General features: G+C 37.7%; 1 protein-coding gene across 1 annotated transcript in view; it reads right to left on the bottom strand.

Moving 5' to 3' along the window:
- Positions 1-2,452: 2,452 nt before the first annotated feature.
- Positions 2,453-26,765, bottom strand: part of ADCY2 (adenylate cyclase 2) — a 211,461-nt gene continuing 187,148 nt past the window's right edge. Inside the window, exons 18-25 of the mRNA XM_032684184.1 lie at positions 25,640-25,824; positions 24,107-24,191; positions 17,489-17,647; positions 13,089-13,235; positions 11,852-11,959; positions 9,677-9,791; positions 4,469-4,593; positions 2,453-3,240 (exon numbers count right to left, since the gene is read on the bottom strand). Of these exons, the coding sequence (XP_032540075.1) occupies positions 3,088-3,240; positions 4,469-4,593; positions 9,677-9,791; positions 11,852-11,959; positions 13,089-13,235; positions 17,489-17,647; positions 24,107-24,191; positions 25,640-25,824 (1,077 nt within the window). The 3' untranslated portion in view covers positions 2,453-3,087. The remainder of the gene's footprint in view (positions 3,241-4,468; positions 4,594-9,676; positions 9,792-11,851; positions 11,960-13,088; positions 13,236-17,488; positions 17,648-24,106; positions 24,192-25,639; positions 25,825-26,765) is intronic.

Raw genomic sequence — 26,765 nt, 5'->3', positions numbered from 1 at the left:
CCATTTGAATTTCTTCTTTCCAGACCACAGTGAATCACTCTTACATTGATCTTTTGGCTGCTGCCTCACAGTGTGAAATGCATTTGCGTTGGACTTTTGGAACTCACGCTCTGTGATTCGCTAGCAACCTATGTCACCAACATGGAAGTTGTAGAACTTGATGAATCTTACTGTAATGTGGAATATATGGAATGTTAAATACTATTTGTATGATTATCATAAAGTTTTTCAAGTTACACACTGATACATCAGTAGCATTATATCCAGTTACTGAGGCTGAAATTGCTGCAGGAGGAGGAAGAAAGAGGATACAAGAACTGTGGGTGAATCTAGAGCGGAAAAATAAAACATTATAAATAGTAGATGTAAGATGCATTGGAAGACGAGGTATTTATTAAATACAAATAGCTTCTTGGCACTAGAAAGATAATAATGATGCTCAGTAACTGAAGGCTAGAGGGAGGATGGTATACACCTTTCTTTGGGCATCATACTGCATGTATGATGTATGTGTGTTGCCCACTTTCTTGTTCTTTAGCAGGATTTGACTGCAAGAATCCAAATGCAATTACAAAATGAGAGAAGAGCACCAGTGAAATATGAGTGCTCTGAACCATGAGCATTTTCAACATGCTCTTGGAGAGCACATATATCTCTTTCTTTATATTTCATTGGACTAGTCAGCTCCCCGCCATTCAGATGTTTTAGCATTTCATAGCTTACAGAAAAAAATATTGTTTAACTTTCATAAAAATCAAAGAAACAAGTCCATTGAGCTAGGTACAAGGTTTGTTAATGATGTGCAAGAATACAAATGAAAGCAAAATCCTGAATGTACAGGTTATATCTGAAAGCTGCACATATATATGACAGTATTATAGAATCAACTTTACATAAAGGGTTTTCATGTACAGTAAGAAGTGATTGTGTTGACCTGTGGTAATGCCACAATGATTTTAAAGGCCTGGAGTACATTCAAACTCTAAGAAGGAGATCAATAACTTATTTAAGTGTTCCTAAGACAAATTTATAGTAAGTGGTAAGGAGGGATTTAGCAGAAGTCTTAAGCATAGCTAAGTGACAGCTCGCTTTAGGCAGTGACTGGGACACTGGTTTTGCTGCCATGTGAGCTATTTGGAAAGTCTTTAATTCCACTGGAAAATATTTATCTTAATGTATTAATTAAAAGGAAGAAGTCATAAAGACAACAAAAACATTTTTCATGAGATTTTATTAGACTGAGCACCTATCTTGAGAATTAATGATTAAAAGTCTCCAACTCGGGGAGAAAAATGTGAACATAACTGAAATAACTTATATTTTGACTTTAGACTACTTTAAGGGGACCAAAATTCAGATTTTCTGCTTTACAGCAAATGTAGGAACTTAGAAGCCTATTGTCATTCCAATTTGCCAGTGGGCAGATGGCTGCTGTGAATAAACTGTGCTGCGCTCAGTAAGACTGTGGCCTGATGCCATGTACCTGTGACCCTGTGACCCACAATTTTGAGAACTTCTTCTGAAAGGACACCAATACTATATAAATGTGTACATATATATGTATATATGTATATATATGTTTCGTGAATGAGAAATTCAAATACTTTTTACATTTCAACAACAAGCCAGAGCTAATAGCGCATAAGTTGACTTCCATATTCATATGGTATCAGTCAGAAAAAAATCTTGTAATTATATGCTATTTTGTAAGAAGGACAATTTTATTAATTTTGGTCTTGTTAGGATGCTATGACTATAAGAATATGTTAATTTCAAGTACTAGTTACAACTAAGCAAAAATTAATTGTTACTATGCTTCAAAGAGCATAGATAGTACAATTATCTGCTTTTTCTGTCTTTCACCTGGATCATCTATGAAACTCTGTAAGTGTTATACTTTTTATTTCAGTGGGATTTAAATTAATCTCAAATATCCACAAAATAGCATTTTTTACATCTTTTGCTCATACTCATATACTGAAAAGTAAGATTGTTACTTCAAATGTCCCATGAAATCCAGCATTGCAAAGGTTAAGTGAAAGGCATGCAAGGGCAAAAGAGGTTGTCAAAGTGCAAAACAAACAAAACTTTTCTTCCCTTATACAGCTTCTCCTAGTTATTGTTTAAGCACTGCAGGCCAGCTGTGAAGTAGGAACTCTGCTACCGTTTTCAGTATCTCCCACTTTGCTTGTGTTTATGGATTTGAGGTTGTCTTCTGTATCATGCCTGCAAAATGTCTAGGATGCCACCCATGACTGAGGACAGTAGAGATGATTTAGTTTCTGAAAGGCAATAACAAGTCTAGCAGATATTATTGAGGGCTATCGAGACAGCTGGCCATACCCTGCCTCAACATCTAACTGCTGAATAAAAAGCAGCAGCAGCAGCAAAAGACACGCAGGTTTAGAGCGACAGAAGCCATGGAAGGAAGCATAACTAAGAGACAGCAACAGTAAGACAAAGTACATATAAACTTTTAATGAATTAACCTTACAAAAGACAATAGCTTCAAAACATTTGACACGTTTGTACAAAACTATTCCAGCATTGTTAGTTCTCTCTTCAGAAAGAATGCCAGCAAGCCACCCAACGTGTCCCTGGCTATGAGATGCAACTGATCACATCCAAATCATGGACAGAGTAAACTTATTTACAAATACTGTATACTTTAATACCAGATTAGTGGATGCTATTGGGGAGCGACTGTATTTTCCAGAAAATGCCATGCATCAGAAAATAGTATGCACCCCTAGCTTTATTGCCTTTTTTTCCCCGCATTTGTCACTAACATCTTTCTCAGTCCTTTCAGGATGCATTACCTCTTTTTGATTCCTATTCCTTCTTTTCTTGTCTTGAATAACAGTGCAAGTAGCAGTACAATCTTCCAGTCCTATAGCGTACACCGCAACTGTCCTTGAACATAGGAATATCAAGGTGCAAAATGATGGCTCATGGGACTATTCTGCAGCCATATTAAAATAAGTGCCACATACCAGAAAATAGCACGCATGTTAAGGGCCAAAATGTAGTTAAAACGTGCGTGATACTTTCCTGAAAATATGGTATTGATGACACGTACAAGCATCTTCAAGATGCCACGTTCCCTTGTGAAAGGGATCTTGTCATTTCAGTATGTACAAAGTATGTCTTCAATTCTCCTTTTCCTTTTACATTTATTATTCCTCTGCAAGTGCTCATGTATCCCAGTGTCTGCAGGACGTTGTTCGTCTCCTCTGTAACCTGCAACAATACATTAATACAACCAGTGTTGATAACAAAGCAAAGCAAAATCTTCTTCCAGAGTGTGAAGAGAACATATGTTCTGCACAATTATAAAGGTTTTGCTATAATGGTTGTAAGGCCTTTAATGGTCCGAGGTGAGGTTTGAGCTCCTGAGCTTTCAAGTAGTCTGTTGCTGGATGCCCATTCTAATCACTTACATCAAGTATCAAATGTGATGCAACCACTTCTGTACCTAGGGCTGTAAACACAGAGCTTGTAGATACTCAAATGGCACTAGGGACAACATTCTTCCTCATAGTGCACTTTTCTCAACTTCAGGTGCTTATTTTCACTTCTGCAGACATAAGCTTCCTTATCTTTTTACAAATACTAAGGTTGTGTAAATGAAGTGATAGTAAGATGTTAGCATCACCTGTCAGAGCTGCTGTTGCCAGTTTCTCACAGAACTGTCAGTGAACCCAACTCTAGCTCATTCTGCCATTTTAGGTTAAAGCCCACTAGGACAGAGGTAGTTCAACAGCATCATTTGTTTCAGACTATCTGTGTTTCTTTGTGAAGCAACTGTTTGTAGATATCACTGCTTTAACATTCCATTTTCAGTTTTAACTAACAGTTGGTAATGTTACTTTTCCATTACTTAGTTCTGAATAATCTCAGTGATAGATTTGAAGTGCTCTCAATTGCATGCTGAGATCCCAAAGTGCTAGGCAGCATACTAGGCATATACTTAAAATGTGATCTCTGACTGTGGAATCACTAGAAAGTTAGAAAATTGAAGTTCTTTTCTATACAAGCCTATCTATAATCGATACAGAAAATAACCTACAAAGATTATTAATCAGCATGGTTCATTACAAGGGAAGTTGCAGGATTGCTTTATGGATTTAACTTGACGTACAGTTATGATAATTCCCTTTACTTAGAAATTACTAACATCAGGATTGTCCTTCAGAGATAAGGTAGGTAGTATTCTAGGAGTTTAGAAATTCACGAAATCTCTCTTAATGTAGGGATGCATTTTCAGGCAACCCATGACTTCCTCCACTGCATGCCTCTTTATGGTCAAGACAAAGTTTTGATTCTCCTCTCATTTTCCCTATAATTTTCTTTTAATTCTTTACTTAGCTTCAAAACAAAGACCTATTTAGTGTACAAATGATATGATGCTTTTTAAGAACCAAACTCAAAAGAATAAGATAAATTTTAGCACAAAGTCAAGGCTTACCTGTATTTTATCTAAGACACCAGTGCTGTCCATCCTGCTGGCCACATTTACCGTATTGCCCCATATATCATATTGTGGTTTTTGAGCTCCAATTACTCCAGCTATTACAGGTCCATGGTTTATACCTGGAAAACATCAGACCTTAACATTAGGAATGAAGAGAAAGGCAACAAAGCTGGTGAAAGGTCTGCAGCACAAGTCCTATGAAGTGCAGCTGAGGGAGCTGAATTTGTTTAGCCTGGAGAAGAGGAGGCTCAGGGGAGACCTTATCACTTTCTACAGAGGTCTTTTCCCAACTTAATTCCGTGCTTCTGTGAAGATCCACCAAACACGGACACACAGTGCATCTGGCAACATAGCAAATCAATCAACATAACATTTGGCTGAACAGTGAGTACAGCAGTGATTAGTCTGTTCATTGTGGTTTTATCCACTATTTACAGCAGGAGAATGTTAGTTATTGAAATGCCAAAAGTCAGCTCATCTAATTTTAGTTTTAGTTAGAAAACAGATATATAAGAATTTCTTTTCATTTCTGCTTGTAGTGAAAAGGGCCTCTCCTCTCTGCAATAGTTGATGGCTGAATCAAATTACTTTTGTAGTTATCTTTGCTTCTTAAATGTAGAATAAACTAATATGCATGAGCTGAAAGGATTTGAAGCCTTGTTCTGAAGGCTGGATTGACCACAGAATGGTCCTAAATAACTGCAATATAAAAATATGTATTGAAATAATTTGATTAAGCATAGCATAGAACAATATAGTATAGTACCTCATTAGACTCAGGGTATTTTTTTATTTGCAGTCAGTCTGTTAGCCTATGTTACATCTGTAAAGGGAGTAACTCTGCTAGCAGGGAAAGAAACCGAAGAGGCAAAATCAAAACTAATATTGTTAACCAGCATCAAATGTACCTACCGATGAGCAGGAAAGTCAAGTTAGACCTAGTGAGAAATAAACCCTGAACAAGAGAGTAGTTTGGATTTCTAAAATTACCTCGTAACTGACTTCTATTAATTCCTTAACTGAAACCATCACTAGGGATATAGCTAAGCAGCAAAATTGAAAGTGTGATTGCAGGACGGAGAGGGATCTCAGCACTGACTCATCCAGTATGTAACATGACAGCAAGGGCTAGCAACGACACTATAAGCCCACTTGGAAACCCTGGAAAAAGTGACTGTACAAGTAAAATCTAGGAAATTGGGAAAACATGCAAACCCTAAAGGATAACAAATAGAACAAATCCTTGGGAGTAAATGCACAAAGGGACTTGGGCCTTGCCAACACTCTGCATTAACAACCAAACCACGGATGGGTCTTTCTAATTCATGGCATCCAATGTGCAGAAACAACCAGGGACCTAAGAATGGAATCCACAAAAGCCATCTGGCTAGCAGGGAATAATGAAGAGGTGTGTGTGACATACATTCTGCCATGGTCCAGAAACTGGGCTGCGCAGTGGGACTTTCCTACAAAATACAATAAGCAGAAAGGAATTCTTATTTTTTACCTCCTTTCTGAACCCCGCTGCAGATGATTTGGTTAATATTTCAGGGGTTGAGGAGTCAGATTCGGATTCCTCCTACTTCGAGTAGACTTCTACCTGTATCTCTCCGGAATGTGTTCTGGCCACTCAGGCATTCTGGGATATCCTACTCTATGTCATTCCTCGCATGACAGACATGAATGTTTGTTGGGGCAAGGCTGGAAGAGTAGTACTCTCACTACAGGTGAATGCTCTAACAGAGGGTGACACCAACTGTCTCTTTCCATGGCTAGGCTTTGCGAACGAAGACTTAGGAAGGCTCTATCCGCATTTGTTCCAAGCATGCTGGTGGCTAAAAAGGCCAATATGAGATAGACATGTCCGATTGCAAAAGGCACAGCAGAAAGACTCCTTAGGTGGTAAATTCTGCAAGACACGATTCTTTCTGCGCTGTCTTTTCTCCTTGAGAGTGATCCTGTGTGTGTTCTCAAACGAAACAGCAGCATTATAGATGGTGTGTCTCCAGGCCTCCCGATTTGAGGCCAGAGTAGACCAGTTATGGTGATCAATATGGCCGAGGCTGAGATGTTGTTTCAGGAAGTCCTTGTATCTTCTCTTTGGGGCTCCTCTCTTTCGGCAGCCAGTGTCAAGTTCACCATAAAGCAAGATCTTAGGGAGGCGGTGGTCCTTCATCCTTGAGACGTGCCCTGCCCAGCGCAGCTGTGTTCTCAGCAACATGGCCTCAATACTTGTGACTGCTGCTTGTTCTAGAACAGATGTATTGGTCACATAATCTGACCAGTGGATGTTTAGGATTGTACGGAGGCAGCGTTGATGAAAGTGTTCTAGGAGATGCAGGTGGTGGCGGTAGATGACCCATGATTCGGAACCATATAAGAGAGTAGACTTCTCATATCCATAGCAATATTAAATCATTTAATGAAATAGCAAATACTGTTCCACAGGAATAACAGAGACTATCTGTGTATCCTATAGCCTGGCCTCAGCCAAAATCAGGAACCAAATTAAGTCACAACATGAATGTTCTAACTATGAAGTATATGGAAAACAACATATCATCCTCTCTTCTGAGAAAAGCAGTACCTGTGCAAAACTTGCTGCAAAAGCATATCTAAGCTTGTCTAAAAAATTGAGTGCCTCAGCTAACAGAAGGGGAGGAATGACTGAAATATCATCTAGGTGATGATATTGCCTGACAAGGTCAGAGTGGGCTGTGTACCTCTTAAGGCACACTAGCATTTCGGGCACTCACAGAAAATTATGAAAGCTGAAACCTCTAGTGAGTTGCAACAATTATGGTGTCAGATGCTGGCTGAGAGGCTTTTAAAAATGGCACTTGGAATATAAGTCGATTATGCTGGAGGTAGATGTTCAAATGTTTCTGTGGCTATAATTGGTATGGATATCAGATGCTTTCATCATCAGGTTGTGGTGAGAAGTGGAGAAGAATTGAAGTGAAAATGGGAAGTGAAGTGGTGCTTATGTTGGAATAAGATGGCAAAAATACCAGTTTGGGGCCTGTGTTCCTTTTGCAGAGTTAAACGTTCCTCATTTCATGAAGCAAAGGAGTCTGAGTTCTCTGGAACCTTTAGCAAGCACTTTATCAAGTAAGTATCTTTTTTTTTTTTCCTTAAAAAGTTTTCTTCATGCTCCCCAGTTTAAAGGAGTCAGTATTGCTTTGACCAGTTTGCAGATGTAGCCCTGACAAACAGCAGCTCTTTACTTGTACTGACACTGCTGATATATGTATGCTTGCAAATGTCATGTCATCTTTTATTCTGTAAAGAAATATGGTATCTCTACACATTTCTTTTAAACCCATCAAATTCTGTAACACTCCGAGAAGAAAGCATACTTCAGATTTGCTTTGTCATTTTTTTGCTCTAGCAAGGAATACCAAACTCCTCGTAAAGGAATGCCCTAAGGAGCACCTATTTCAAGTCAGAAGACAGCAAGTTTTGCCAGTGGGTGGCACTGTGAAATAAACATGAGAGGAGCAGCTAAAAGAAAAAGCAAGTGGCATAGAGAGAAAAATACAAGACAGGAGAATAACTGTTGGAAATCTAATACTTTTGACATGTTTACAGGATTTATGGGTTTCCAATATTTGTTTACCGTTTTCATTTCACACTTTCCATGTTACATATTGCATTATAAAACTGCTGTGTACTGCTATCAGGAAATAAACATTTTGGAACATATGGTTCTTGATCAGCTCTGAATTCATTTATTTCATCATTCTTTTCATCGCTTACTGCAGCTGTCTATTTCTTTTTAAATATACCATGATGCACAAGTAGAAACAACTAGAAAATAAAACATAAGAGATATCCCTTACAACAGTAAATAACCGGTCATCTTTGCTCTTATTTGAATAACAAAGCAGATAAATACTCTCCTTTGTCTAATGCTGCAAAGGAAAGGGTACATTTTTGTACGCTTGTTTGAGTTTAGTACATGTAAAATATTTCAAACTTCAGCCTCATTGTCCCCTTATAGCTCTTGTCCTCTGAAACTCTTTATACAGTTTTGCAAAGCCCAGATTAGAGTTTTCTTGTGTCTTTTGGTATTGGTAAACTTAAAAAATGTATGTAGCTAGCAACCTCTACAATAATTTTTACAGAGTTATCATAAAACCATTCAGAGCCACGCAAACACATTTTTTTCAACCATTCTTTACTTAGGAATATTGCCTTGAGTCCTGCCTTGAAACACTCCCTTGTGACAACAGCAGTTAAAGCTGATGGGCAATACCATATAGGCTGCTTTTAAACAGGACAGTGCTGTTTACTATCATGGCCCTTTTGGTCAGTTCTACTAATACTTTAATAAGCTGGTACTTCACACTGAATTGTCCCCCTCACCCATGATATTCTGTCTTAGTTTAATGACAATATGTTCAGGAGGTGGGACTTCTGATGAGGTAAAACCCTCCTTCTCTTTGTTTATTTCCCTCCCCCCAAATATTGTCAAGTTTTCTGAAGTTAGGAGGAGTCTGAATGAAGGAGGGAAAAGATAACAATTTTACTAAAAAAAAGGAGAACAAACAGAGGAAAACAAAACCAAACAACAGTAGAAAAAATGTCACCTCGCCATCCCCCTCTCCTTTGGTTAAAATGAGAAAAACCTGGAAGAGTATTTCGTTTGAAGAAAAGAAGTCCTAATGCCACCACCAAGATAGCAGCACAGATCCCAAAGGAGACCACGTGATGTGACAGTGATGGAGCTGGAGCAGCACCAGGACCGGGTGATCATGAGCCACGTGCAGCTCACAAAAGGAAGCTCCCAGGTTTTTTCAGCGCAGCCGTGGCAGCTGCTGGCGATGGTGCTTGCACCCCTCAGGGAGCTAATGGCAGCTGCCGTGGCAAAAGCCATGGATGTCACGTGGGAGCCGCGGCAAAAAGCGGCAGCGGCAAGAATTCCTCAAAGCACCCATCAGGAAGCCATGGCAAAAAGCAGTGGGTGTCCTCCCTCAGTACCCACACACAGGAACAAGAGAACAGTTCCTGAATACTGGGGGGTTTTATCCTCTCCCCTGCGAATTCTCATGGTGTTTCACTTCAGGGACACCCCCTACCTCCCGTGGCAGGGGGTCCCCTACACTTTGAACTCTGTGATGGTATGAAAACTTCAGCAAATAATCTTTCTTATTTAACTAAAACTATAATATATTCTCATAAAAATCCTGTGATACTTACCTACTCGTAACTTGAAGTCATTGAAAGAATGCTTGTTTATGACATCCAGTTTTGCCACCAAGGCAAATGCGAACTCCACCATGGTTCCTATGTGCATATACTGTCGTTCAGGTTCCTGAATTTAAAAGACAAACAAATAGAGTAAAATCATTTTCCTGAGCCTTAGCTGCTATGAGAATACCACAAAAATATGTTGAACACTTGAAAGCACTTAAACCTTTAGGGGTGCCTACTGCTAGCAGGAATATGCAGGAAAGTAATGTCAAAAGCAGTACCCTGCCCAGCATCAGTTAGATCAAACAATGGCCAAGAGACTAGGATGCACTTTACTTATACAACCAGGCAGTCCAGAGATGATAGATCCAAACCATGCCTAAGTTAATGTTTCAATTGTCAAATAACTGATTAGTTGCTATCTAATCCCACGGGCAGTCAGTGTTTATGTGTGCCTAGGATTTGTTAATTCATTTTCTCTAGGTGCCGCTTCTATTTATGCCCTTTCATAATAAATAATGCTTATGGACAGCCCCACAGAGACTCCTCCCTCTCACTGTTGCACAGCACCCCTATTAAATGCCTATGATCTGGTGAAATTCACAATTTTAAGAGTTCTTCAACTGATCTCATCCAGCAGATAAGCAAGCATCTCTGAGAACATCTAACAGATATGAAAATGAATAAAATACAAGAGGAAGACAGGAAAAGGGTAACCCCACTCTATCCCCTAACTTACTAGCTCAGAGCTTTTTATCACTTATAAAGGCTGTAGACTTAATTTCTCCTCATACATCAACAAAGTAACCTGATTTCTAAGTACTGTGTTGAGTCCCTTCAGATTGAGGAGAAAATTGATTTTTGGTCTCCTACAGCCCGGGGAAGGACCCTCACTAGCAAATGATTTTGTAAGAGATAGACCCACTGATCTCTCTGAGAAATTACTGAATCTTCCTCATTTCTTCAGAAAAAGTGACAGAAGAGATGGACAGATGACAACTTCAGAGATGATTTGTAGAATGGATGCATTAGTCTAGGATGGGACAGTAGTGGTGCTTGCTGGAGCAGCTGTTTAGATGAATGAAGCCTGTTTCCTTTGGAGTTCACTCCTAAGACAGATGGTTTCCTGTTCAGTTGACATATTCAGACCCCCTCCTCAGGCACTTAGTCTTCCTTGGATACTTGCTTTAAGATGGGGGTGGTTCCCAGCAGTACGTCTACTGGTCAGTCACTACACTAGGTATTGCAGCATCTGTGTATCTTTGGGAATCTGGACTGAAGGCTGCTGAGTTCTTTTGGATTTCTTTAGAAAATGTCAACTAAATCATCAAAGGAATGCTAAAATGTTGATCTCTTGACTAATAGTTTGTGAAAATAACTCAAATGATAAATTTCTTCCTCTGCATACACTAGTTTTAGTAATGACTGAGAGCTCTCTGTCTTCTCATCTCCAGTTTCCAGTTCTGCATTTTCTTCATTCCTTCACCTCCCTATATTAAATGTCAGAACTAATTTAAAACAATTCTCTTTTTTTTTTCTCCTCAGAATCTTTAGGGTCTGTAGTTCATGTGGTAATTGCTTCTGTCTAGAAGGAACATTAGTTTGGCAAGAGCACATTAATCCTTAGCACAGACTGTGTTGATTCGTAATTGCTGTCTCTCTGTTGCTAACCTGTAGTACTCTAAAGATCATGGCAAATGCAAGGTTTATGCTTAAAAGTTATGAATTGCTTCTCTGCTTAATTTCTACTGACTGCAGTTCCTAATCCTATCATAATAAATAAACTAGAAACAAAGGAACACATTCTCAATGCTGAATCTGAGGGCTCTGTAAGCGTATGGTTAGTAAAGCTACTCAGCCCTCTCACCTACAATGGAAAATGTTAATTCTTGCAGTTTTTGTACATTCTATAAATCCAGTTCTGATGCAGCATGGGGGAATTAAATCCTGTATTGTATTTAGACTAGAAGGCCTGTTTTAGCAAATACGGAGGTGGCATTTTCAAACTGCAATGCGAAGAACAATTCACAGAGACTACTAAAGTATACACTTGTCCAATATAATCTATGTTAATATGAAAAAAACTAGGCCACAGTATTATACATAACATGGATTTTAAATAACAGAATTTTAGCCTTCATTTGAACATGTTTTTTATTAAGCAAGAACATTTTCCTGTACCTGACACTGTTCTTGGTTGGGTGTAGCACTCAGTCCTGTTGCTGCCATGTAAGTACTTCCAATGGTCTTTATCTTTTCAACTCCACTGAACTTTGGCTTTGACAATAACTGTAAAACAAGGATGGTTATTCATAATTCAGATCAGCAGCCTTGTTACTCTAACACCACTCAGAGCATCAATTCTTAGAACAGTTTCAATCTAGACCTCAAATGGCTTCACAAATATATACAGGATGAAGGACTTAAGGATGGATAAAACAATGGCTACAGCCTTCAACGAAAGAGAATTTCTGTTGTCTGAAATACGTTTTTATTATAAAGGCACTAAGTTTATAGGAATGAGAATAAATTCCACCTTATTGTACATACAGCTCTTAGAAGTCAGCATACTTTGCACTCATGCAACATTAGAACTGAGTCACCATGAGAGCCAACACCTCAGCTTTAAGCAGCTTTCTAAAAGTAAGCATCTCTTCCGTGCCAATGGCATGCTCCATGTCAACAGGACTAAAATCCAAAGATTTTAGTTCATATCCTAGGTTGGTTTGGACTTTGGACACGCAGTTCTTCAAACGGGTTTGCTGTTAAAATACCCTTTATAGCTGCAGATCCACAAATCCAGACTCTGTACTGTCTGAGTCACGACACGATCTTCATACCTTTTACTAGTATCTTCATTACTAATAACTTTCTTAAAGATGAATACTGTTCTCAGTGAGGCCTTTTCACATTCCGTCCAGCTGCCTTTTCACAATCTATCTGTAGTCATACTCTTTACTTGCTTCTAACTTCAGGGAATGGAACATTAAAACTTATACAATCCTTTGATTTGCTTGTGTATCAACTGATCAATGATCTGTGTGAGACCAACACAGATCAGGTATAACACAAAATTGTATTTGACTTTAGAAATTAGTATTTAGAACTTGTAGTTAATACATGGCTCGTAATGTGCTTCATGAGCTGCAGGGCAAAATTTTTCTACCAGATATACACACACGGTACTTATTATAGCAAATCAAAAGCAATTGAGTGTGATGTCAGACCACTATCTGATTTATGCCACATAAATATCTTCTTCCTTTAATACTCCCTGTAAGTATTTACCATGTGACCAGGCACACAAAATTTCTTTTCTGACAGGCCTTCCACTCTACCCTTCAAGTGTATTTGCTTATTGTTGCATACCCTGAGTTATTAAGATTGAAATCATAAGTCAACTGTTAGAAGTACATACATCATCAAAGTCAGCAATGATCTCATTCAGAAGCCTGAGACACTCCAAGCCTTCCTTATTTACATCAGATTCTGTGTAAAATTCCTTGAAATCCGGAACAGAGGCAAACATGACACAGACGCAGTCATATGACTGATGATATAGATCCTGTCCAAAAGAAAACAGAATAGAGGGGAAAAAAATTATCATACTCAGCTGTAAATAAGTTTCCTTATTAATATGGAGTGTCCAGGTTCTGAAAAGGGAGGCACTGAAGCTTTTGGAATGTCTTGAGACTGTGGTTGGGTGGTTTTTGGATTTAGTTGCATTTATTAATTTTAAAGAGTGTATAAGCCAGCTTTTTCAAAGACTCAACATATACAGCTGAAAACATTTTAATGATTTTTTTCTTCTTGGTTCTTTCATTTTGCAAAACAATATCTAATTTATTATTAGTTGTTTGTGCTACTGTAATAGCTAGAAAACTGAAATAAAATCACAAACCGAAAGCACTACAAATGCATAATGCAACACAATCCTGACTGATAATTCCTAACCTAAAATGACAAGATGCCTAATAGGACAAAATAATTGACATTTCTTTTCCATAACAAGATGCTGAGGCAAAGGGGAAGAAGTCACCTGAACTAAAACTTAGTTATGTCAGATTCTGTGACCACCGAAATGAGAGAGAGAGCATATCTTCTCCCCAGGAAGATTCTGTTGCTAAAAATCACCACCCTCCCCCCTTCAGTTTCCTCTCCACTGCCCTTAAACATTAGAATATCTCTTCTTTCAGGAAAAATTCATGTCCTAGAAAGGAAGGAAAGGAAGGAAGGAAGGAAGGAAGGAAGGTAGGAAGGATGGAAGAAAATATTAAACTAATACTTAAAAACCACAAAAGTTGCCACAGGAATAAAAGATGCTGCAAACTACTATAATGTAAAATTATCTTCAGGTTATTATTTGATTAAAAAAAGGATTTCAATACTCAGGTGAAAAGATGAATAGGATTAGCTCTGAGATTTCAAGAAGCATTGGATATTATTTCCCTTTTTACCTGACAAAACTTGGATTTCGCAATTTCATTGATAGTGTTTCTTTTTGGAAGAATGTGATGTGCCTGTACACAGATGTGTACAGACATAGTGGATCTCTACTGCTAATGTTCAACTGAAAAATAGCAGAAGTAGGGGAAAACTGACTCATCCTACCACAGGTGTGAGGGAAGTTTCTGGGCAAACATGAAAATAATAGCCAACAGGGAGGAACACAAGCATCTGGATGAGGTAAATTATTTATTACTAATTTTGTCTGTATTTTCTAAGGATTCCATAACCAGAGTATCACTGAAGCTCTACCATGACCGTGTGCAGTAGGGATGGCATATATTGTTGCAGTTCACAGCTTGAGCTGTGACTCTGTTGTTGCACCATGAGTTAATTGTTTTAAGGATCCAGACGCCTGAGAGTCTGCGGTAGGAATCCCAAGGGTTGAGCCAGTAAGGAAGCCTTGTCTGACTGGGAGCGTGGTGTGCGAAGGGAGTCAAGAGGGGCACCCACTGACTCACTGGAGCTGCCTGCTGTGAAGGGATTTCAGTTCCAGTTCAGGTGGTGCAAGTGTGACTGCCAGAGTGGCTCCTGGATGGTTGGACAGGGAAGATTCCTTAAAAAGGTACAGAAATTACATTCTGTAGTTAACTCAGCTTTCCTTCTATTTCCTTAAGTCACCTTCCCTGTAACATGATTTCAATTTTGGGTGAAGGAATTCAGCAACAGTATCCCATTCCTCTTCCTTCCTCTCTAATACTGGGGCAATATCCACACCCACTAATGCTCTATAGCATAGTACCAGCACAGAAACAACAACTAATGGCACTGTTTACGACCAGATGAGTAGTTACTGTGACTGGCACAATAAATGTCAGAAAATTTTAAGAAGACATTCCCAGTTAGTTTATTGTGATCATTCATAATAATAAAGGCTGTGGCAATCGAGTGTCTTAATTTTCCTATGAGTATCTCTCTTGAAACATTACTCTCAAAAATATTTAATCAGAAAATTAAATGCAACACCATTCCAGGAAGGAATAGCTTTGCTTCTTTTAACAAAAATAAAATCATCCTGTCTTCTGAATCCAATCCTTTTTTTTTCCTTTTCAATAAAATCAGCAAGTATGTTCCTCTTTCTGTCCCCTCATCTCCAGTGCCTGAAGATCTTCCTGGGATAGAGAAGGCAAAGTAGTCCAATTCTACCTCTTGGAAGGGTATGGTGGTCAGCTTCTCTGCGCAGAATTTTTGCTCTAAGTAGGGTACTAGCTCCATCCTGTAGCTAACAAAACAGAATTCCTCTTGCTCAGTAGCAGGTTTGCCAGTTAGCTTACAGCACAAAAGCTCCTGAGCACTTCTCACTAATAGGGAATCTGAATGCTAACAGCATTAAGGAGAATGCTGCACAAGCCAGGTGCAGATATATTTAATCCTGCCCTGTTTCCTGCTTTTCATCTTAGATTTTTTCCTATCTTTCTCTCAACTGGAAAGTAACTTGTCTGGTATCCAGCATGCAGACTACAAGCAGAAACCCAGCTCTGGAGGTTCTGGTAAAGCAAACAAACCTTTATTACAGTTTGCTCTGAAGGAACTTTTTGCATATCAGCATTAGACAGTGTGTATCCTGTTATAAAAAGACCTTTGCTGGTCACCTGAAAGTACAGTCCCTCTGCTCCCAGTTAGCATTCGTCCACTCATTTTTTCCTCTTTCATTTTTTCCCCCTGCTCTTCAGCAGCACACTTTGTTTTCCTTCTCTCCATATAGCTGCACACATAAAACACTAAAAGAAGTAGTATTTTGAAACAGACTATTCATCCATTAGCTTAATTTTAATCTCAGAATCTGTGCTAAACAGAAAAGAACATACATAAAATCACATTAACATGAATGTTTGCAACTGAGGAAAATGTGGACAAATTTCAATTTACTATCTGTTGACCTACATATCCACAAAAAGAAAACAAAGGCCTGATCTGCCCTAACATCTTTAGGTGTATATACACATGCAGAATGTCCATTAAGGCTCAACATAACCTTTCTGACATTGAAACAAATCTGAAGACATGAGAGATACTTATATTCCTGAACACTTCCAGAGATTTGAAAGGATCTTCCTTCTTTGAAAACTGTGTTTAAAGAAACAAAACAAGAAACAACTTCAGGTTGGGGGGTTATTTTTTTTTTTTTAATGGATGCCATTAAAATCACGTCAAATCATTTTTATTTCAGTTGACATGATGTATTGGAGAGCTCAGCATATTACAATTTATGTTCTTCATTACAATTAATAAAGCTCATTCCAGTCTAAGAATCTTGAGGGGTAACAAGACAAATCCAGTTGTCAAGACAAAGGTAAGCAGATGTTGTTGCTCTGCTGGGGAGCTGAGGTGGAATAGCACATAAAAGAGAAAGCAATCTCCTGATGGTTTGCTGTGTTCAATGCCTCAACAAGAACTGGAGCTGAGTCAACTTGGCTTCCAGCCAAAGTCTGGAAGCATTCAAAAGAATCCCACAGCAATTTTCATTAGATGTGAGCTACCAAATGAGTTTTTGCAGGGAATACTGAAGTATTGATATGAAATACTGATTAGTACTGCTTAAGGCAAACCACAGTGAATGGGAAGACATCCTTTTTGACACCGGAGATCAAAAATGAATCCCCAAAGCTGCCCTCTCCCCTCTCTCATCAGTTTTGAAACAATTATTTGGTATGTGAAAATAATTCAAACTCTTGCATTTAAGATCTCTAGAGCTGTTATTCTCTCTAAATAGTTTTATATTTTTATTCTTTCCTGCTTTATTAATACTGTAAAGGAATATTAGGAGCAGAACTAATTTCCGCCAAAGTAAAGATGGATCTTTTGGGTGACTTTTCTGGTGCTTAGAATAGGTCCATAAGCAGTGAGTAAACAGGTAATTCAGTGTTCAAAACATCTTTGCAAAATTAACACAGACACTGTTTCAGGGAAAAGGTTAATTTTCACTCCAATAAGCAAGCACTCCAGTCAACAGAAGAAAATTCAGAACCTGGTTGCAACTCCACTCTGATCACAGAGGAAAAAGCATCTGAATGCATATGATTTAAATTTAAATCCATGTTGATTCGACCATCCTGTTCTTCCTACTCCTTTTTACCCTCCTTCAATAGGCAAAGTGTATTGCCACTTAAGATAATGTCACATTTTTTACTTCAAGGTATTAAGGTGCATTCAGTGCTGCAAAGCAAGCCTTTAAGGTAGGCAAGGGGGAATGAAAATGACTGTAAATCTATAGTCTATCGGTATGGACCTACTGTTCAAAACAGCATCAAGGATACACTTCCAGGATACACTGCTTTCTTACAGAGCAGAGGATATACAGAGACAGCTGACCTCATTCTTCAGGTTTCTTGCCAAGAAGTGTTCAGCTACGTGGGCTGGAAGCACATTCTCCAGAAGCACCCGATTTAAGTTCTCCATGGTTTCAATCTCCTCCCGCTCTTTTTTGAACTTGTTCTTCCACAGGAAGTCTAACCTACAGTAATATTCATTCTGTTACAAGAGGACACAGAAGTAAAGAAACAATAGGCATCTTGTCCTGCTGGAGTACAGGTTTAAGAGACAAAATAAGCACAGTACAAAACCCCTACAAGGCTATTCTGTGGCCACTCAAGTATAATTCCAGATCCTGCAGAAATCAAACCCCAAGCATGCACTATGTGACATGCATTTCATCAAACCCAACAAAAAGGCCCAGGAAAGAAAAAAGAAAAGTTGCAAGGTGCCTTAAACAATGAAAGATTTATTTATTTACTCTCTGGCTTTAGTAGATTCATTCCAGAAATCAAACACTGTAATTGAAACTATTTAGTTTTGCAACTTAATATGGTTTTGTTAGTGTGGAATTTCACTTACAATAATGGGCGTTTCAGGAAGACCCTAACTTTCACCAACTTGAAATCATGTCAAATCATCAGCCTGGTAAAAATAAAAGAGCCCTATTCATATAATATATGTTCAGTTTATCAAATAATGATCGGACTATCAAAAATGGCCCAATCAGTTGGACCAACCCAACTGAGTTTTGGTTTTGTTGTTTGTTTTTTCCTTTTTGTTTGTTTGGTTGATTGCTTTTACACTTCTTTCTATAATATTTTATCTTTCTTTCATTTTGTCCCAGAGTTTTCATAATAGCTTTTTAGTATGTACAACAATAACAATACCTAGAACTATATCTAAAGGTGTAACATATTTGGAATATTAGTATGTTTTGAGATCCAATTTCATTAAAAAGATGGTGAAAAATTCATAAAAATACATAAAAATACATTTTTGTGGAACTCCATTTTAGTGTTGTCAGTGTTTTGTCATAAATTCTATGGCATTATATATGCAGTAAAGCCTCCTCTGGCCAACCTCATTTGAGTTGATATAAATCAGGAGCTATTTCAGTGTAGTCTAATGGTTTAACACTACCATGCAGTCTCGATGAAGACTATGTTCTTAACCAGGAGAATACGATTATGATGACAATCTTATTATAGAAAAACCTAAAAATGCTAGTTAGTGTTATTAGCAGTCAGTAAGCATTCACATCAGAAATGAAAGCAGTCCTTCTGACTGGACAGTGGCTGTCATGGCGCATAATGATTCATAGATATTCTGTTGAGACCACAGCCAAAGATAAGAGTAGAAAGTTCAAATTAGATGGTATCAAAATGATTTCACAAGCTTTTAAAAGGCAATGAAGTGAAAACTGGTGAATCAAAAAATGTATCTGCCAAATACTTGCAGGATGAAAAAACAGTAAGAGGAAAATGATGCCTCCTCTAAATGCATAGAAAGCAACACACTCAGGTTACCTTTAAATTGGTTGATAAGGGTCAGGTACTATTTAGATATTTAATAACAAAACTGAAAGAGAACACCTATAACATGAAATCCTTGTTTCTTTGTTGACATACTCACTCTGTGCTAATACAAAGATAGAGTGCAGATCTCAAATGCACTGCAAGAAATATTCTCGCTCTTCTGACTCAAAGATAACATTCTTCTGAAAGTAAAATGGGTCTTAACATCTTAGAATGGATCACCTTGCATCCCAGGAATCTGGACGTGGAATGTCAAATAAGCAAACAAGCCGGATATTTTCGATAATTACATGTTACTAAAGGATATTTGCAGATTATAAGCAAATAAAGAGGGCAGAGACTTAAATCCTTGTAAAGACAAACGTGAAGGAACAGAGAACCTGACAACAGATTTCTGCAGGAACTTGAAAATACGATTTTATTGTTGCTCTGTCATCATGCATCTATTAAATGGCAATTACCTCTTATAAAGCTTGAGGTCATAAACAGGTTTTTTTCAAAACTTTCCACATAATGCAAAATACATGCAGTCACTTTTTTAGCATGTGTTTTTTATACATATATTAGATATTTACACATCTAAATATTTAGATGTATAAATATACATACACATAGATGATAAATTCAAATGCCACCAACTGTATTCATGCAGAAAAAAATAAATAAAAACCTGGGATGTCAAAATTATTGGCATAAATGGACAGAAGTAAAGTGGATGCCTGCTGAAATTAGATATCCATACATTGTACCAACTTTGTATTGAAAAGAAAAGGTGGAAGTTAAGCTGAAGTCTTAGAAAAGATTTTTCTTTTTTATAAGTTAATATTAAATAGATAATTCATTTACTACTTTACTATTTAATGAATGAAGTTTAATCTGCTAAAAAAAGGGCAAAGAGAATTCAGAAATCAGAAAAAAATAAGAATGTATTCTACAATTTGCTTTGAAATTGGAAAAGTCAACATATCATTTTTCAAAATTTATAATCAGACATTTAAAACCAAAAAAGCAATAGCTTATTAACTTACTTTGAATTGTGGGATTTTTTTTTTTTTTCATGATATGAAACTTGTGAGGGATAGCCTGATCATTCAAAACAGACACAGTGTCAGAGAACTGACAAATAAATGGTAAGGATATAATGCAAATATTTGGAAAAGAAGTGGAACAATAGAGCAAAGTACTTTGCAAAAAAACAATGATAAGGAAAAGAGCTATATAGACATATCACCTAAAGGTGATACAATTGGAAGAGCTGACACCTCTTCTGTAAACATGCCTCCATCTATTACAAAGAAGTTAAAGGTAATGGGATTAGGAGCAAAACTGGAAATAAGTTTTCATTAAATTCTTCCAGAAAAAGCTCTTGAAAAGACTACGTTGTCCAAGAAGAGAAGGATCCCCTCACAGAAAAATGCTCAATAAAAAACAGAACAGAGTTTTCACAGCTGAGTAAAGTTGCCATAAGTATCTCAGCAATAAAATAGCCAATGAAATGCAGTGTGGATAAACACAATATAATCAATAATGAAAAAAATACACAGCCAGCCTACAGAGTAATGGGATATGTATTTTAGGTACTGTTGAGAAAGGAATTCATAGGCTATGTCAATATGGGTAATACAAAGCAGGTCATAAGAGATATTTAATGCTCAATAGTGTTTAAATGTGAGCACACTTCTTACACAGTCAAGCCCACACCAGTCTGCATTCTCCTGGGCAGGGTGCAAGAGTTGCCATTCCCGACATATTGTCTGCCTGTTGCCAGCCTATTTTCAAATAACTCTAGGTGTACACATGCAAAATGAAATGAGTCACCTGGTCTCAGTGTCAGGAAATGATTGTAGCTTATCCTGGCATGACCATTAAAAAAAGCAGTTCTACTTTCTCCACCTCACTTCCATCCTGTGCTCATTTTTTTTGGCACGAGCACTACTGCAGCCACGTCATAAGTCCTGGAAATAGATCTGGCTGGAAACCAACCATTTCTCCAGGGTTAATTTTTAAGCCTGATCATTTCCCTGTTTTGGTGTAGAATACAGCTCCACAGTGAGCTATGCCAGTACAAATGAGGAGACACAAGGAAAAGAATGAGCAGCTGATGGAAGGCCTACTTCTTCCAGCAGGGATACTGGATGTGCAGCTGAAAGTTTCGGTTGAACCTAAGTTGGCTCATAAAACTTGTAATGATATACTAACTCTCCCTCTCTTCATCCCCATTGAACCAGAGACACATATTCCCCACCTCTGCTTTTGCATCAGGACAGGCTGACCCGTGGTGAGCAGGTTCACAGAGCTAGGTTTGTAGGAAAGCATTCATTTTTTGTTTGGATGAACATTTTGGTTACTCACTCTGGGGACAGTGGCAGCTTAAGGGAAATGTAAAGGCCACCCTTTTCATCAGTGGCTATTATCTTTAGCATTTTTTAAAAAAGCAGATATCAAAAGAAAAGACATATTATCTGCAAAGTAGAAAAATGCAATAACAAACAGAGAAATTACTTGTATATTACCCTCTGTGTAAGATGGGTAAGAATTTCCCTTTGCCTACACCGTCAATATGGCTTAAAAGTGTCCTGTAAGTGCCACTCAGTGAAAGTAGCAAACAGCAAGTTCAAAAACAGAAAGACAGACACTGTCACATGACTTTTTATCAAACTGTGAAGTTCATTATCAGTGTTGGGAAGATCAGGAAGATAAAATAGGTTAAAAAGGGATGAGACAATGAAACAGAAAGCAGAGCAGCCAATAGCTGTTAAGCACTGCCACAAGAATGCCAAGGGACAGAAGGTGGGAAGTATATGTTCTGGAAGGATCACTCTATGCAGGTTGATTTCCTCCCTTTTCATTTTCCAAGCATTTACTACCAATTAGTACACCAACAGTACACCAACAGTAACTTAAAATGGCAAGTCTCACTCCAGGTATGTATTAAAATTAGTCCATAATATTTTCTTGTAATATTTAGACTTTCCTTGAGAGTGTTTGAAAACACAGGTTTTTTTCTCCTTCTTTAAGGGATAATAAATTAGTAGGAAAAATCAAAGGCTGAACACTGATGAGTTACAAATAAGGGGTATCATGACAAGGATTCTGAACCTACGGCTCTGAAAATGAAGACTTTTTCCATTACAAGATCATTTCTCAGTTGCCATGACAGAGAACACCTGTAGTTGTATGCTAAACAAACTTTCTTCTTGATGTGCTTGAACCCACAAAGAAACCTCTCCTTTCCAGTGATGAAGATAGCCTTTCTCTCCTTTTTTTTTTTTTTTTTTGGTGTTGTGCCCACCATCTCCATCTGACACTCTGGTTGACTAAAGATTCTCAATTGGTGCAAAGAAGCACTTTTTCCTCTTTCCAGTGGAAGTAGCTGTGCTCCAGCCCCACTCTCTGTTAACATCACCAAATGAGCAAACTCTAATGCTGTGCTAGCAGCAAGACAGATGAAGAATGTTATTTCTAACTCCAGAAGGATGTTCCCCACTACAGCAAATACTGCAGAAGCTGCCAGATAACAAATTTTTGTGTAACAACCTGCAGGGCCTGCATGGCAATTTAAATGACAGCCATTACATTTTGAGGAATTGTAATGTAAATTAGTGATTTATGAACAGTCTGGGATAGGCTGTTCATGAGATCTTTCATGGATTGTCTCTTTCATCTCAGAGTCCTGTCTTGTGCACTGTATCCTTTCCGGTACAATGGGCTGGAATTCCAGCTTTTAGCCACGGATCATTGTGGCAGCATAAACCCACCCTGATAAGACCTAAAATCCAATCAAGCTATCAATCAAGCTATCATGCAAGATCAGTTGCTGGAGCCAGGGTGTTGTCTTGGTGTTAATTATGCTAAAACCACCCTGTTTCATCAAACTTTGAATACACACCCTGCTTTTTGAAGTCTGATTTGACAGATAAGCTGATAGCTGGCCTGTAAAGGTGTGACTAGCAGTCAATCACTTTATACTATAAAAGTCCAGTCCCCTCTCATGCAGTCAGGTTCTTCTGACATAACCCTTCTTGGGGTGTATGTGTGGAGATCCCTCCCTTGGGCTGGGGACGCCCCACAAGGATACTCCTCAAGGTTGAGAGAAAGAGATCTGCCCATGAGCATTGGTATGGGTGAGTTACATCAGATCTCTACTTAATAATTATTTCTTTTTGCTAGTTTTAATACAGCTGCTTCAATAATTGCTTTGTTATAGTGCACTATACTACTTTATGCTATATTATACTCTACAAGTAGATTTTTAGTGTTTATATTGTGTAGTAATTAGTTCTGATTAAAATCTTTTGTCTGATCATTTGTATAAAATAAATTATTTATTTTATATAAATATTCTCATTTTGCCAATCATTAAAACCTGCAGGACAAAAGTTTTTCAATCATAGCTCTATAATTCCTTAAATTTAAACAATTAATATAATCCAAGGCTAAGACTGGGTTTAGCTGCAGCTGCAGCTCTGAGAAAAGGTTTAGAAAGCAAGGGAGTCCTTTCTGTACCTCAAGACTCACTGGTAAGGCTTTGCCTTTTAATAACTTTGTCTAAGCCCTCCACTCCCAACCACGACAATCATGGACAGGCCTGAGGATTTAGAGAAAGAACTGCCCTTGCATCTTCCCTCAGCTTAGTATAGGTAAGACCACTGACATCAGACTTGTTCTGAAAAAGCACAACTGGGTAACAAAAAGAGTAGTTTCCTGTTGGGTCACAGTTTTAGTGCAACCATGGCCTCCGGATGTGGTACACTTATGTGTGCATGCTACATTGTTTCTGTGTCTGCATCACATTGCAATAACTGTGAAGAAAATAGCTTGTAATTAAGCAACTATGGCAGACAGCAGATGGATGCAGACAGATGGGAGCAAACCAGGAAGCTACAAGACAATATCGGTCAGAGTGACAAGCAATAGTCACAGTACACTATCAGCATAATGTCTCAATGACAGTTATTGGTGAGTTTTGAGGACAAATTGGAAGGTAATAAATAAAATAGCTTTATAGATGCTTCTGACACTCCTTTGAAAGGGTATGGGACAGAACGGAATAAAGGTGTTTCTTTGGGAAGGTGACAGGCTGCATGTGGCAGCTGGCACTGTGTCCACTGATGCAAAGGAAGAGAATCATGCATCTTACCTGTCTACCCAAAACCAGTAATGTGATAAAGAATATGAACAAGGAAATTGAGCCCATTGTCTTCAGGTCTTTCAGTATTCCTGGCCTACAAAATAAAAACAGAAGTAAAGCAGGCTGCTCAAAAGTTAAACCAATATTTAAATAAGACCACTACTTGCTGGTATGCAAACTAAGACCATTTAAATATTATATGCTTTATTACTTGATGAAATGTCATTACTTGTATTATGTAGCTTGAATTACTTCTACTACATTCTGTGCAAATATGCCTACATTTTGAAGTCCAATAATAAGATGAGGATTTACTAAAAACAATATCCTTGTTTGCTTACAAATGGAGAGAACTGGGGGCTTATTCTATACAGGCAGAATAAAAAGAGATTTTTAATGCAACAACACTATTACCATAATAGAGAGCTTGACCATATCCAATGAATATGGAGAAACAGAAACCAAAGCACCTAACTCCCAAGATACCTTTTCACCTGAGAATTACAGGAGACAGAAAGTAGATATCGTACAGAGTTTATTAAAAACTCTACTTTAGCAAAAGACCCTAAAGCTCTCCTCCGAGGCCACTGAAAGAAGAACCTCGGTGAGAAATTTACGAAGGAAAATACCAACAGAGAGCTTGACTGGCAAAATCAAAACTGCTCAATCTAAACCATCCCATGGTTCTCCATACCATCCCACAGATATCCTTTCCACTAATGCAATGAAAACAGAGACCTGGGTTTGTTCATTTAATCTTATAGATTTAAGTGCAAAGAAAACCACATTTATTTTTTTTTTTAAAATTCAGATCCTTTTCCATGATTGCTATAGCACTATAGGAAAAATTATACTGAAACTCTACTCTGAATATTCAGACTCTCTGGTGTGGCATATGTCACACACTCAGCCTACACAGAAAAGAATCACCTCTTTGCCTTGAAAATGAGGTAGAAAATACATGTGTCCAAAAATTATTTTACGATAGTTGGAATTGGGAGTCATAAGTTTGGTCTTGTATATTATCACCTGCAACAAAGATTTCAGCAGTCTCATGGGAACTTAACATACAAATTCACAAATATAGCAAAATAAAAAAAAAAGAAAAACTGTGGGTCTACTAATTTTTTCAATAGCTAAGACTGTATTTGTAAAGATTTAAGACTATGTACTAGTTCTGAGGAGGTTGATTTTATTTGGCTTCCAGCAAATATGCTTTAGCAGCCTTAATGATGTACAGTCTGAGGCCCTAACAACCTTCATGATGACTTCTTTGTAATGTCCTTTATTATAAAAAATTAATATTAAACCATACTCTACTTCCTACAGTATTTGCTTTAAATGCCTTATCCAGACTTAGTTCTTTTACTCTAATGCTCTGAGGTGACATTAAATCATATACTAACCACAGCATGACAATGATTTTAAATTTTGACTCATAGATTACATAGCCAAACACAGAGAAAAAAAAAATCTGCTTCACGATATAAGAAGTGCCAAAGGCAGTATTTAATTTCAGAATGACTGGAGTTATCCACCTACCTTCTAAGAGGTGCCATTGCATACATAAATTTGCTGTAGTCATCCAGCATGGGCCCATGAGTGTGCAGAAGGATAACATTGTAGCCCACCAATGCAATCAACATTATTACCATTTTCAACTCATAATTTATCCTCAGGAAAACAGAACAGGAAATGAGCCCTAATATGCAGCTGTATATAAAATACTGGTAAAGAAAAATCAAAAGGAAAGTATTTAGAATTTTGGCTCTTGAGTAGGAAATCATGCATAATAGAATGCTCAGGCTGGTTTAAAAACCAAGTTATTGACTAACCACTGAAGTATGCAATCTATCACAATCTGGGACACTACGGTTTATAGACAGCCAATAACAATCAGATGCTGGTATTTCATGAAAGAGACCCATTTTTTTTTTATTAGGCTTCAATTAACTGAAAGCTCAAAAGAATCCAGATTATGCTCCTAATTTATACTCCCTAATTTTCACTCTGTAACACTTTTGATTTACTCATCTGCATTCATGGGACATCACTGCTGGTGTTGAAATCTAATGTAGGAGTCTACTGCCAGCAGACTCACAAAAGATTTATTCCTGTGCCACTGTAGAGTTTTCACTCATGCTTGAGTCCAGCAATTACCCCTTATGTATTGCTAGCACAAGGGTCAAGGCAAAATGTCTAAAGATCTGAAAATAACAATTCCATTGCCTATCCTTTCAGTAATTATAAACTGATCCAACACACAGTTGTTATGAACCTCATAGATGTGCAATTATACAAACTCTAGAAATATAGCCAGGGTAGGAAAAATACAAAGTTATTAACAAGGCCTATGCATATTATAAAAATCCTTCTGTCAAATCCTCTTGAGTTATGACTATATAAGAACACATTCAATTGCTAAAAAAAAGCCTTTTCTTTTTTGTCATATATATATATGTATATAAAATACATATGGTTGAAGTTAAATTCATGGAAAAATATTTTCTCTGGATGCCTTCTAGAAAAAAGGAATAATACATCATCACTAGAATCATTATCTTAATCTGTAATACGAAACACCTTTGCCAAAAATGCTTCCTGAAAATTACAGTCCTGCACCTTGTAAGGAAGTTTCTTTTCTGAAACTACAAAGCATTCTATTTCT

The sequence above is a fragment of the Chiroxiphia lanceolata genome, chromosome 1 (genome assembly GCF_009829145.1).
Source record: "Chiroxiphia lanceolata isolate bChiLan1 chromosome 1, bChiLan1.pri, whole genome shotgun sequence".
NCBI lineage: Eukaryota > Metazoa > Chordata > Aves > Passeriformes > Pipridae > Chiroxiphia > Chiroxiphia lanceolata.
The sequence above is the reverse complement of the archived record's forward strand: the minus strand, read 5'-3'. Positions and strand labels throughout refer to the sequence as shown.